Raw genomic sequence first — 14,498 nt, forward strand, 5'->3', positions numbered from 1 at the left:
GAACAAGCTGTAAAATTGTGCAACCAGCCATTAAATTGATTGGACTGCACATTTCCTGGCACAGTTAAATTACTCAAAATGATTTATTGTTTGTTTGTTTGTTTATTTATTTTTCCAAGTTTTAGTTGTAGCTATATTGGGATTTTTTTTTTTTTTTTTTTTTTTTTTGCATAGTAATATAGGAAAAGTTAAATATTTCATTTCAAGTTTAAAAAATGTTAGTATATCTTGATTTCTAAAAAATTGTAACCTGTTTTAGAAATCAGTAAGACATTCCATGGTTGTTCCGGTGGTAAAGTTACTCTGCCTGTGGTCTCGTGCTTTGCCCGTGGGTGTGCAGTTATCCCATCACAACCAACACCATATCGTGTCATTGCTTACTTAACAGTGCTAGGGGTATATTATAACATTTCCTGAAGCTCCCTTACTTTAGGTAGCTAGTGCAGGTCGTATTAATTGATGGTTCAAAGGTACTTTCTCAGTACCTTTGACAACCTGTGAGACCTGGATAGGAATTCAAGTTATGTAGAATACAATTCTAGGTGACTGCAAAATGTATTTGTTTATTATCCCAGGCAACAGATCCTTTATATAATGGAGGCATCTCTATGTATGCCTTTTAAACATATTTAGTGGATATAATAAGGTAAGGGCATTTATTTGCTGAAAATCTGTATGGTATCTGCAGAATCTGGATCATGCTAATCTACTCTGGGATGAGTTCTGGCCTCTGGTTATGTCATGGTAACTGCTTGCCCAAAGGATATGACTTTTTAATTGTATTTCTATATGAGGTAGGCCAGATGAGTTGGCTGAATTTATATAAAGAAGCGTGCACATTGCTATACTTTGTTTCATTTACTTGGTATTTTCAGTGTGGAGAGCACAGCTCTGAGGTTGATCACTGCCCTTGGAAACTCAGAGGTCCAGCCACAGTTCACACGTTTCCTCAGTGACCCTAAAACTGTGCTTTCAGCAGAGTCTGAGGAACTCAACCGAGCTCTGATTCTCACATTGGCTAGAGCAACACATGTAACAGGTAATTATTTTACGCACACTAGACTTTAAAATATTACTGAGAAAAAAAGATTTCCTTAATTACAGGATTACAGGTGTTACGTATGTACCTTTTAACAGCAATGTGTGTGCCGTTTTTTCTGAGCTTTTTTTTTTTTTTTTTTACATTATTTCATATTATATTTTTTTCAGATTTCTTTACAGGCTCTGATTCTATACAAGGCACCTGGTGTAAGGATATACTGCAGACTATCATGAGCTTTACTCCCCACAACTGGGCTTCCCACACTCTCAGCTGCTTCCCAGCTCCACTGCAGGTAGCAATCATAGCTCAGTAGGGGTGTCAATCATTTGGAGTTTTTTCAAAGACATGCAGTTATTTACACAAACCCTGAGCACCTGTGTTGGAATACCTTTATGTTAAAGAGTACGTAGCGGGGTTCCACAAAATATAGCCTTATACGTCCCCACGTGCTGCTACAACTGTTTAAATAATGTACATGTAATTTCTCTTTTCATTGTTAACATCCTGACAACTTTTTACACATAAAACTTTAATGTCTGTTTCAAAGCTTTTTTCAAAATAGCTGTTCTAGTGCACTGGGCTTTGAGATTTGCCCTCTAAATCACTACAGAAACAGTGATTTTAAAAATAAGTGCTGTGGGTTTTCTGTTCTGTACCACATCATGGACCGTTATTGCTGTTACCTCTTTGACTACGGGCAATAATCCTTACACTATCAATGCACTAGAGCGGCCGTTTTGAAAAGAGCGTTGAAGTTATACGTGTAAGTTGTTGTCAGGATGTTAATTTCAGTTCTTTATAATGTATTATTTATAACTTTTGCCTGGTAAATATGTTGCCTAAATACGTTTTCTGTTTGGTGTTATCCATGCTCCATAGTTGTTCACAAAAGGTTTAAACCAGCCATCTGAATTTGTGGAATAACAATAGTACTCCATGAACGCTCATGCAGATCATTACTTTCAAATTTTGTCTACCAGGCTTTCTTCAGACAGAACAACGTCCCTCAGGAGAGCCGCTTTAACCTGAAGAAGAATGTGGAGGAGGAATACAGGAAGTGGAAATCAATGACCATTGAGAATGACATCATCACCCATTTCTCCATGCAAGGCTCCCCTCCCCTCTTCCTCTGCCTGCTCTGGAAGATGCTGCTTGAGACCGATCACATTAACCAGACTGGTTACAGGTATGTTTGTACCTAATATAGTCAGCGCCGCCTAATCGGGATACTGATAGTTGGGATTTCTGTTTAAATGGGATACAATTCTGGGAGATGGTTCTTCCCAATGCTGTTTATGTCGTTTAATTAGGACGTTGCTTCATTTAATTGGGATACAGTATTTTCAAATGATGAACGGAGATCATCAGAGTAAGACAGGTTGCGTAGTGCAGCGAGTACATGATTACTCTGTGACTTGCGTAAATTGCATAAGCCATGTTGAGCTCTTGAAGGAGCTGGAGTCTCCTGTGATTTCTCAGGCTACTGTTGCAAAGAGAGTTGGCGTGTCAACATCGCAGATGCCTCTCTTAAGATTAAGATGGGATTTCATTATTTTACAATAAATAGGAAATAAAAAAACAGCAATTTTTAATTTTGTTTAGGAATTAAAAAAAAAAAAAATACAATGGCTCATATTTTAAATTATGTATTTAACATTTAATCATAATGTGATGTGATTTCATTCTTTTACATTAAGAAACAAAAAATTCTTACTAAGGTCATCTCAACTGCCTAGTTTTAATTGGGACAACCGCTTATTTGGGATATTTCCTTCTCTCGAGGCGCCCCGATAAAGTGGCGCCAACTGTAACAGACTAGGCAAGGGTGTCTAGTTTGAGTTATGCAGATGTACACTGTAGAGCTCACTATTACATACCCAGTACTAGTTTTCAACTCTTGTACGTCAGTTGTTAAATTTTAATATTGCATTGTTAACCTGGTACATATGCTGAATTAGAAGGTTGCGCTCGCCTAAACAATGTACAGTATGTAGCCTTCAATGTAATATGTTACTGTCTAAGCCCTGTTGATTTTTTTGTTTATTATTGAGTGATCCACATCCATTTGAGCTCATGACACTATTTAATACAGTGACAGGCTGTGCGAAGAAGTGATTTTTACATGCTACTTTTCTTGTACTGGCCAACCAGGCCCAAAAATGCATTTTTTGAAGTGGCCCAACAGAGTAAGTTTGTTTAGTCTGTTTAAAAACAAGTACAAAGTTTTGTAACTTTTATAACAATTTTTGTTTTATTTGACATAACATTTGTGAAACTCAGCTGTGTGGAGCACTCTTGTTTCTTTACCTTTTCATGCTATATGATGTATAACTATGACAGGGTTCTGTTTTTAGAGTGCTGAAGAGGATTGGGGCTCGGGCTTTGGTGGCTCACGTCCGGACATTCGCTGACTTCCTTGTGTACGAGTTCTCCACTTCAGCAGGGGGCCAGCAGCTGAATAAATGTATTGAAATACTCAATGATATGGTTTGGAAATACAATATCGTCACATTGGACAGACTGATTTTGTGTTTGGTAAGCTAACATACAGTTAACCATTAGAATATGTTTTTAAAACACATATTGGCCATTTTCCCCATAGTATGTGCAACACATGTTTATGTTGCAAACTAGAGGCCTATTTTATTTATTTATTTATTTATTTTTATACATGCTCTTGATTTCAGTCCCATAGTGTCAAACACACGCAATAAAAGGCATAATGTTTTTTGGTTTGGTTATTTGATTATGCTGGACCAGATTCCCTGCCTACTTTGTTTTGCAAAAAATAAATAAGCTCCAAATGTGCACTGGTTTATTTGCAGCACAACCGAAAGCTTGTAAAATATAGTACATAAGATGAGCTCATTGATATTATGGGAGATGCTGACAAAGAATCAAGCAAATTCTGCTTCAGGCCAGTCCAGACACTAGATGTACAGTAGTAATTGTCTTTCACCCATAACAAAAAAAAAAAAAAAAAAAAAAAAAAAAAAGCTTATTTTCTCAGGAACCAATTGATTGAATAGGGCTGTGTGGTGGGGTACACCCCGCCCCTGTGCATATTTTGTTTATTTAGTTTTGTGTTGTAGTATTATTATTTAAATGTACTGTTTTATTTGTGTTTTATTGTTAAAATTGAATGTAGTTTGGCAGGGACGATGTTTGCTACTCGTCTCTGTCAGAATGCGTGGTTGGCAACGAAAGAGTTATTGACAAATTGTCTGTCGGCCATGCAGATGCGAAAACCTGTGCAGAAGGTGGTCGAGGGATAAACTAGGTAATTGGTGGCCAGTTAATCCCTTGATCACAATACAAAAACCAGCAGCTTTTGCTGGCCAGGGTTGGTTGTTCAGAGGAGGAACGTAAGAGAGAGATCTATAAAAAGTAAAAATGAAAACAATTGCTACTCATGCTGGCTATAAACCAGCACATTACCAATGTACTGTCTCTTTATTTTGACCAGTGTGCCGTTTATGTTTTGTATCAGTGTTCGGTTTTGTTCAAATATTTAACTTTCAATAAATCTGCACACCAGCGCTTCCATCCGCAGTATTGTTGTCTGTCTTTTCCTGGATGTCACCACAAGCCATCCTGTTCACAGGCTATTAATTTAAATGTCTCTTATTTAGTTGTATTCCAGTTTAACATGTACAGTATTTACTACTGAGTAAGGATCTTAACTTAAATTCATTTCCTATTATTATTATTGTTATTATTATGTGTTATAGTAAATATGTTTTATTGTCCTTTTACCTTACTTGCCCCATTTAGGCAATGAGAAGCCACGAAGGGAATGAAGCCCAGGTCTGCTACTTCATCATCCAGCTGCTGTTACTGAAGCCCAGTGACTTCAGGAACCGTGTGAGCGACTTTGTGAAGGAAAACTCCCCAGAACACTGGATGCAAAATGACTGGCATACTAAACACATGAACTATCACAAGGTAGGGTGTCAAATAGTGTGCTCTTAGCGGTTTTAAAAACTGCAAAAATAAATCCTGCAGTGAATGTAGAAGTCCTTTCAGCAGAAAAAAAACAATGTGTGCATTTTAGATAATTCTAATTTCTTTGGTGGGGTGATGTTTGGTTAGGGGGGGATTGCAGAGGGAATGTTCAAAAGAACACTGTTAGTTTTCAAAAATTAAGCCTGAAGATACTTCTTTTAGAACTGGTTTATCTTAATGGAATGAACAAATTCAACTTTCAGTTGAGCATACAGTGTCAATAGCCCTGCATGCATTCATAAATGCCTTTTTGTTAATGTCCACATTGTCATAAGATTGTATTTATTCTGCATTTGGAATGGGTTTTTAAGGCGAAATAACTTTGACACCCTGTGCTTTAGAGGGTTAAAAATTCCTTAGCATTGTTTTAGTGAGCTAATTGTCTACATCAAGGCATGTGATGAAGAAAGCACCATACTTCTGAAGTCAGTTACAAGCTATGTTTAATAATGCAATACCATGCTGACATTACAATGCTTTTAAACTTACAAAGCTTTGATATGCCCATTGTTTTCTATGTCTTTTTATTAGCTACATATTTTTACGTTTTGTATATACATTTAGTATGGACTGTCTTTGGCTTAACTCAGAAACTGTCCTCTGTTCATATTCTCAGCTAGTATCATGATGTGAGAAGCTGTGGCTTTGTGCAGTTGCATACTAATACCAGTGATATTGTATCATCATTTGTTTTATTTGTCTCAACAGTTTTCTGAATTGTCTAACTCAATACTAATAACATACACCAAAATCTGATGTTGCTCTGTTCTTGAAAAATGAAGTTGTTTGTCTATATTTGGAACCATTTTACACTATACAAAATAAACTGACAGGTCTAAAAGGTGCAGTGAAGGCACTGGATCTAATGTGTATAATGTGAAATTGCTTTCACTCTACAGAAGTACCCTGAGAAACTGTATTTCGAAGGCCTAGCAGAACAGGTGAGCCCACCTGTGCAGATACAGCCCCACCACCTTCCCATCTACTTTGGAAACGTCTGTCTTCGCTTCCTGCCTGTGTTCGACATCGTCATCCACCGGTTCCTGGAGCTCCTTCCAGTGTCCAAGTCTTTGGAGACACTCTTGGATCATTTGGGAGGCTTGTACAAATTTCACGGTGTGTTCTGATTACTCCAATCTCTAGCACGTCTTGCCAAAATCATTGTTTTCAGAGCAATGAAAATCCACTGCATCAATTCACTATGACTGATTTTGATAAAACACACAGTATGTCAGTAAAAATGCCACCTAATGTCTTTATTTATATGCACATACAATTTTGATTGTTTCTGGTCTCGGTCATGGTATCCGATTGGTTGCAGTAATTAAGCTTTTTAAATTCAATGTGACGTTGGTGCAAAATAACAAATGTGTGTTTTCTCCCAGATCGTCCTGTGACATATCTCTACAACACTCTTCACTACTATGAGAAACATCTTCGTGATCGAACAAACTTAAAACGCAAGCTTGTTCATGCCATCATCAGCTCATTGAAGGAAAACCGTACACAAGGCTGGTGCCTCAGTGAGACGTACCTAAAATGTGCAATGAATGCACGCGAGGACAACCCCTGGGTTCCCGATGACACCTACTACTGCAAGCTCATTGGCCGATTAGTAGATAATATCCTTTTATTATCAAAAATTAGTATTTAACTGCTGAAAGGCTTGATAATAATAATCTTGGTAGAACAAATGTATAAAAGCTTGAGCCATCAGATATGATTTCAAAATAGATGTATTATTTATTTATTTATTTTAAATCTCCACTCCATACAGATAAATAGATTTAAATATTTTGTCCCAAACACGCACAATTGCAAATTAACCTTTCAATAATTTTCTTGTTTCAGATTTACTTCTTAATTCAGTCTTACACTGGATATCAGTCTTTGAAAGAACAATTAAAAGAATGATTTTTTTTTTTTTTTTTTTTATATATTGCCAGTATTTCACTTAGGCTTAATTGCAGGAAATGACAAACCATTACTTCCATTTTCTTTTTAAAATAAAGAATTGTTGTATTTCAGCAACTTTGTTTATTGTTACTGATTTCTAAAGTGTGTATAATGTCTTTAATATGTATATTACCAATGGCTGGAAAATCACCCGGCCCTTTCCCTAACTGCGACTGGAGGTTCAATGAGTTTCCTAACCCTGCAGCACATGCTCTCCATGTGACCTGTGTGGAGCTCATGGCTTTGGCTGTGCCAGGGAAAGATGTTGGAAATGCACTTCTCAATGTTGTGCTAAAGAGGTGTGTTTATTTTAAATTATACAGATCATTGCCTCACCTACTGTAAATTAATTGTCTACATACTGTAAAATGGGTGGCCACTTTATTGGAAACTATAAGGAACTAAAGTAGAAAAATTATGTTATGCATGGGATAGACAAATTGTGTACATGCTGTAATCTTGCTTTGCCAGCATTGATCACTAGTGTACTTCTGCAGAGCTTTTCCACTTTATTGGGAACTATTAGTGGGATAAAGTAAGCAAATCATATTGTGCAAAAAGGCTACACTGTGTGTTGTATCAAATAAACAACTGTCCAGCATAAAAAGCCACAAGCAATTAGATGTTAGTTAACTATAAAATGTGTAGAAACAAACAATTTATAACAGTTGAAAAGGTCGGAAGCATCACTATTAGTTAAAGACTACAATTGCAGTGGATTGTGACTGTGCTTATGTTTTCTTTGACATTTTTTTTTCTTTTTCAGCTTTAAATAAGGAGTTTTTTATTATTTTTTTATTTTTCAAACAGCCAACCTTTGGTACCCAGGGAGAATATTACTGCATGGATGAATGCAATTGGACTTGTAATCACTGCCTTACCTGTAAGACATTTACTGTTTATAATATGCTTTGTGGATTATTCGATTAAATGGGGAAGGCTGTTTTTTATGCTTTACTTTTACCTTGAATTGTCATTCACGTAAAATTGTGTATTTGTGTATTTTTTCAATGGGGACTGGAACTATTTTGCTGACCAAAGTCTTAAACCAACACTCCTTTCCTTCTAGTACAGGGGTACTTAATAGACGGACTCTGGTCTGAATCTGGATGGCCAAGTCATACACCAATCTGTGTTTTTACTTGCTTTACTTGCATTCACATTGGAAATGCTTTTTTAGACAACACAGTTCTTATGAGAGTTGGTGAGCGAGGGTACAGTAGGTGTTGCAGATAGTGAGAGCTATGAATGAAACAAAATGTAGTCAACAGTATTAGCAGCTCATGAAGTGAAAAGCAGTGATTTGGCTTCTGTGGCCTGTGAACATATCCCTTCTCTATGACTAATAAAACAACTGCCATTACTTCTTTTTTTATTAAGGTACTGTTTTCATACCTTATGGTACAAGTTCAGAAAATTGCAAAGATGAGGAAAGCAGTGACAGGCAGCGTTCCCTCTAAGGCTAAAATGTGCGCATTTTTCGAAGTAACTGGCAACAACCTTCGCACTCAGTTTACTAACTTTTGCAAATTATTATCATAAATCTCAACCACAATCGAGACTCCAGTCTCTCGAGGTAAACCATTATTTTGAGAGCATTCTTGCAAAGCATTAACATAAGCATATTTGTGGCTGATTTGTGGCTGTCTTGTAGCTGATTCTTTGATTTCCCTCTGTAAGAATGCACATTAAATTAGTGCAGAGCTTGCGTTTTGAAACTGGTAAAAATATAATCATATATAATGTAATCAGCACATTAGTCGAAAATACACATTTAAGTGTATAATACCCATTAATGTCCATTTATTGTTATTATTTGCGAGTTTATTCATCATGTGACTTCATTACATGTCTCTGCTGAAACTCAACATGGCGGATTACACCGTGTAACAAATTTTTATTTATTTTTTTGTTGCTGGGTAATAAGTGTTATTTCCTAATTGCTTATGCCTCAAAAGTATAGAACATGGCTATTATTCCCCACAAACTTTGCTTTTGTGACCAGGACAGTGATATTTAAAATATCACTATGTCCAGTGGCAATTTGTGTCTTCGTTCACATAAAGTCAGAAAAAAAACAACATATGAATCCAAATTAACATGTATTTATACTAAAGTAATACAAACATGACTACAAAAGATTTAGAAGTGAGTAGTTTTTTGAGATTTACGATTATACTGTAATTTGAGGATGGGCAGAAGTTGATCTTACTTTGGTGTTTGTGGGCACGCTGACTAATGCATAGGTTTTTATTTTAAACACTGCCTTCCCACAACATATTTTCTGTGTGTGTTTATATATTGATGAGGCCAAGTCTCAGGCAGTAGTTGTGCATGCTGTGTTTCTTTTTTAAATAATTTATATAAAATACGCAGTGCAAATATTTTTAAATAGCATGTTTACACAGATAGCCATGAATAAACTAAAATAAGTTTTTTGTTAGAATGCCAGTAAAACGCTAAACTTAATTTGTGGAGTACTGTACATAGGATTACTTTCACATGACATTGCTGGACTGTTACTAAAGTCATATTTTTTATTGTTCTTGTACATGCCAGCAATAAGCTAAACAGGTCTTTTCAACACACTTTTATTTGTAGACTGAACTACTGTGTTAGTGGAAGACTGTAAATATGATTCCCACAACTGTGCTGGACATTTAGTTTTCTGAACTGTTGTAATATAGTTCTTAGCAATGAACCAAGTGATGTCTATAAACATTATGGCAGGTTTGAAGTGCCTTCAGGTGCTTTACTTACTATTACAGCAACAAGAGTCTGATTGGGAGGGGAAAAAAAAAAGAACTGTGGTAATATTAAATTTGCTTATTTTAACTGGCAACATTACTTAAAATGCCATATTTAATTAATACATTGATAAAAAGTAGGAACAAATGGAATTGGCCATTTTTGAAAATTGGAATTTGGTATTCCCAAGAATGGAACAATTAGTAGCCCTAAAGATGGTTACAATTGAAGTGCAGATGCCAGTGTTTTATGCAGTAGTATAAAGCAATTTTATGCAAGCCACCAGTTAAGCATGCAGTCTATCTATGATAACAACCGACAGGGCTGCATAGGGCCAGAGAATGTTTCAAAATCAGAGGCAGAGCCACAATAAATGTCTTGTTTAAATAATAAATTAGTAATTTGTAAAGTTGTTGAGATACTTGTGTTGGAGTATTGTATAATCCAACAAAAATATATTAAAAGGGTTAATGTGTAGCTGAAGGTTTTTCACTGATAATTTACTCTTTCTCAGTCAAAATGGCAAGTTTCTCAGTATCTAAAAAGCTTAGAGGGAACACTGATGATGAGTACCGGTGCTACAAAGCCCAATTTTGTTAAGTAGCTTTTCCAAGCCGAATGTTTAAAAAAAAAACATTACTAGTAAAACATACAATATAATGCTTTTTAAAAACACATGCGAATCAACATGTATTTGTGTTTCTGTTGGTACTCCTGACTCAGGGAAAGCACACATTATGGTACCACACTGTACCACTCGTGTACGAAACTTCGCTTGGAAAACAATTGTAGCTCAACAGACAGAACCCAGGCCACGACAGATCTCTCATCATTCCACGGGCCACCAAAATGTGTGTTCTAAATTGTCAAATTCTGCAATCAAAGTCAAGCTTACAACACAGTTAAAATGTTTACTGTCACATATATGCAGATCAGATTATGTGTGCGGTTATTCGTTCTCCAAGATGAACTTTATTAATATCAGCGTTCTTTTCTGACTGATGCAAATCTTTGCGTCTCTGTATTGCTCTTGCTGAGCTCACCTGTAACTCAAGGCCCTTGAGGACCTGCCACTTCTCCCACTTACTGCAAGTATTAGACGATTATAAATGTACTGAATGTACAATTTAAATTTTTTTTTTTTTTCAGTTCAGTTTTTTTCTTATGTTTCAGTTGTGTTTGCTACAATTTGTTTTTCCAGTGGTGAAACAATGTTTGGCTCTACTAACACAGACACATATAAGAATACAGTAGTTCTACAGTTGTATGGTTATGGCCGGGAAAGAACCCATGTAGTTAGTAAAAAAGGCAGACTAGTAAAATTTCCCACAAAAACTCCTTTAAACCAACAGCATGTGTAAAAGCTATGTTTATCTAGCTGTGTGTTTGTTTATTGGTATGGGGATGGGAGTGAAAATGTTCTCCGGACCTTGACCTTGCTGTAACCAAGAATTTTGGACCTTCACTAAAATAATTGAGTACCCCTGTTCTAGTACATTTATATTAGAAGCTCATATTTATTTATTGTATTTATTTTATTTATTTGTTTGTTGTTAGGAGCCTTACTGGATTGTTCTCCACGATTGTGTTGTGAATGTCGTCAACAGCCCTACTCTGACATCAGAAACTCAGTGGGTCGGGTACCTATTCCAGCTGTTTGATTTCACAGCCTGTCACCAGTCATACTCTGAGATGTACTGTAGCTATGTCCTAGCTTTGGCTCATGCAGTGTGGCATCATTCAAGCATAGGACAGCTCTCTCTCATTCCAAAGTAGGTTGATATGATGTGTTTGTAAATGTGCTGTCCCTTTTTTTAGTTTAATTATTTGCTTTAATTATGTGTATAATGCAATAGAATTGGTATGTTTGATTTTGGTTAGTGTTGGACATATGCTTCCCAGTGAAATGCTAGACCATAGATGAAAATAAATTATAACCAGGAACATGCAGTATGAAAAGTGATGCAATTCCTGTTGGATTTTTAAGATGGTAAATAAATCTTCATACAGATGTCGGCTATATGGAAACACAAAAGAATTAATAGTGGGTTTTATGAAATTGTGATTGATTTAAAAGTAAAATAAAATGTTGCCAAAGTTAAAGCTTCTTGCTGAGTGAAGGCTGTATCATTTCTCACTGACGTATAACAGCAGCATGGAAACTTGCCCAGTTCTTGCGACAGCCTTTCCATAAACATGATGAATTATGGTTAATCTGGAGAACTAGATATAAAAATGCTCTAGGTGAAGTCTGTTCAGTTAAAAAATGATCAGAAGGATAACTTTTCATCTCCTTATTATTTTGTTTGTTCAGTTTACATACAGTATATATTCTCCTGAATACAACGTTGCATTTTAAATGTTTTGCTTCTAGTTTTAGGTGAAGTAAAAGTATTCCGTATGGAATTATGCAAGAGAAAATATTGTCAAGAGACCTAATGCAACTTGTTAAAAGCTGAATGTTCTGGTTTGCAGTGTCAGGTACCTCATTAAGAGTAGGTGTTGAGTATCAGTTGGACACACAGTCGTGCTTTACACTGCACATTTTATGTCTTTCACACAGTAGAGTGGAGTTTTAGTACTGTGCTTAAGTTGCAGTGCATGTGTACATAGCCCCCTAAAAGTTGGTTATAGCTGGTTCATTTAGCACAGTATTACCCAGACCCAGAGGTAATCGTTCACAGTGAAGTAAATATTTATTGTTTGACTTGTCACAGATTTTTGTCGGATGTGCTGAAACCATTCGTTAAGACAGAGTTCCAGCTGCTGTATGTGTACCACCTTGTGGGGCCATTTCTACAGAGGTTTCAGCAGGAGAGGACAAGATGTATGCTAGAGGTAAAGTACAGTCGTTGCATTTTAATTTTAAACTGGCTACCAGATTTTACTGATAATACCATTCAGTAATTATATTATATAAATGCTTCAACATATTGTTCCTCAAGCTATCATCGCAACATGTTCAAATGTAATATGAGTTCTTACTACTCTTTTAAATTGCTTCCTTACATACTATTTGAATTTCATATACCGGCACAAAGATAAATACCTAATTGCTTGCTTTTGAGTGTGGTTCTTTTATTCTAGTCAATATTTAGAGTAAGGAAGATGAAAACTTTCTTGAATATTAATTGCATGGTAGAAAGAAAAAAAAAAAAAACAATAACGTTTTATGAAGAATTGTCAGTGGGTACATTTTTTTAAATTTGCCTTTTGCTGTTTCAGATGTATGTACGATAGTTCTGACGGCTAAAAATATTATTTTAGATTGTTAAATCTTGAGTACTAATTCTAGTGAATTTATCTCCTGAGCTGTCTGCAGATTGTTCCAGCTCCAAGTTACAAATTAAAAATGCCATTGTGTAATTGTATTTCCACTTAATGTGCCAAACAGTGAGTCATAACATTGTCAGATACAAACATTTTTCATATGTAACCTCAAATTAAAATGACTCTAAAATAGCTTGGTTATATACCCAGCAGTCAAGTAGTTTTAAATGTTTTTTTTTTTATTTTTTGCAGATAGGTGTGGCTTTTTATGAGATGCTCCAAAATGTTGACCACTACAACAAACACTTGTACTATGTGGACCCCATCTGTGATTTTCTTTATCATGTGAAGTACATGTTTACAGGAGACGGCATCAAAGAACAAGTAAGTTGATATTATGTTAGGCATACTTTATGATCTTTGACATCTATTGGTCTTTATCTGCCTACAAGTAACAGACTGTCAAACTGTGTGCTCCTAAGTGCTTGAGAGATTTAACCGGGAATCGACTTTATACTCTTTATACATTTGCAATGTATGAGGTAGCAAGCTTGATTTTCAAAGAAATTGCATGCACACACTCGTTGGATTGATTCCCAGTCATCCTGTTTTTAATCTTAATTTTCAAACTACTGTGACCGGGAGGGGGGGGAGGTGGCACAACAAAACAAAATCACACTGTAGCTTGCTTTTTATTATATATAAAAAAAAAAAAATACATGGGATCATTTTTTCTTTTCCTTTTTACCAGGTGGAAAAAATGATTTGCAACCTGAGACCGGCAGTGAAGCTTCGCCTCCGGTTTATAACCCACATCAGCAAAATGGAGCCAGCTGCTGTCTCTCAGCCAGCTAGTGTTGCATCCCCGGCACCACAACCCCATCCAGGGACTGTCAATGTGCCCCTGACAGTCTCACAATAGTAATCTGAAACATACAATGAGGTACAGAGGAAATGGACAGTAGCCTGAAAAACGCAGCAGTATAATAAACCACTTTTGCAGGATTCACTTTTGTAGGATTTTCTTTTCTTTTCTTAACTGTACATAAACAGGAGTGCAACTGAATAATGCAGTGTACCCAAGAAAGGACATAATTTGTCCACAGCTACTGACTGTACTGATTAGACATAAAAAAAAAGCATATTTTGCTTGTCAGTCTGGTCTAAAGGTTGATTAGACAATGATCTGTTTGTATCAAATGCAATTGTATATGTGTGTATATGTATGTGTGTGTGTATAACTTTTTTGTCTGGGTAATGCACCAATGCACCTCAAGTTAAATACATTAGAAAACGGTTTAAACTAAACTCCCATATCCTCTATATAAACATCTTTAACAATGTGCACTTACCCTCAGTTTTAATGGGATTCATGGCAGTTGAGCACAAACAACTTATATTTATTTTCTTTGGAACAAGTGAAAATTTTTACAAAAAAAAAAACTTCCAAACGTTCCACTCATAACAGTATTACAGT

The 14,498-nt window shown here is 35.9% G+C and overlaps 1 protein-coding gene across 3 annotated transcripts in view; it reads left to right on the top strand.

Annotated features, from left to right (window-relative positions):
* The window catches only part of LOC121315804 (mediator of RNA polymerase II transcription subunit 23-like), a 37,210-nt gene extending 23,033 nt beyond the window's left edge, over positions 1 to 14,177 (top strand). For 2 of the 3 annotated variants that reach the window (XM_041250236.1, XM_041250237.1), the window contains 13 exons: positions 876 to 1,039; positions 1,210 to 1,334; positions 2,023 to 2,228; positions 3,397 to 3,577; positions 4,817 to 4,987; positions 5,947 to 6,163; positions 6,433 to 6,669; positions 7,137 to 7,302; positions 7,814 to 7,886; positions 11,309 to 11,523; positions 12,469 to 12,589; positions 13,274 to 13,405; positions 13,773 to 14,177. In XM_041250236.1, the coding sequence (XP_041106170.1) occupies positions 876 to 1,039; positions 1,210 to 1,334; positions 2,023 to 2,228; positions 3,397 to 3,577; positions 4,817 to 4,987; positions 5,947 to 6,163; positions 6,433 to 6,669; positions 7,137 to 7,302; positions 7,814 to 7,886; positions 11,309 to 11,523; positions 12,469 to 12,589; positions 13,274 to 13,405; positions 13,773 to 13,943 (2,179 nt within the window). In that variant the 3' untranslated portion in view covers positions 13,944 to 14,177. Of the gene's footprint in view, positions 1 to 875; positions 1,040 to 1,209; positions 1,335 to 2,022; positions 2,229 to 3,396; positions 3,578 to 4,816; positions 4,988 to 5,946; positions 6,164 to 6,432; positions 6,670 to 7,136; positions 7,303 to 7,769; positions 7,887 to 11,308; positions 11,524 to 12,468; positions 12,590 to 13,273; positions 13,406 to 13,772 lie in introns of those variants that run through there. The other variant, XR_005950320.1, reaches the window with a different exon arrangement.
* Positions 14,178 to 14,498: the final 321 nt, after the last annotated feature.

This window comes from Polyodon spathula, chromosome 5, assembly GCF_017654505.1.
Source record: "Polyodon spathula isolate WHYD16114869_AA chromosome 5, ASM1765450v1, whole genome shotgun sequence".
Taxonomy (NCBI): domain Eukaryota; kingdom Metazoa; phylum Chordata; class Actinopteri; order Acipenseriformes; family Polyodontidae; genus Polyodon; species Polyodon spathula.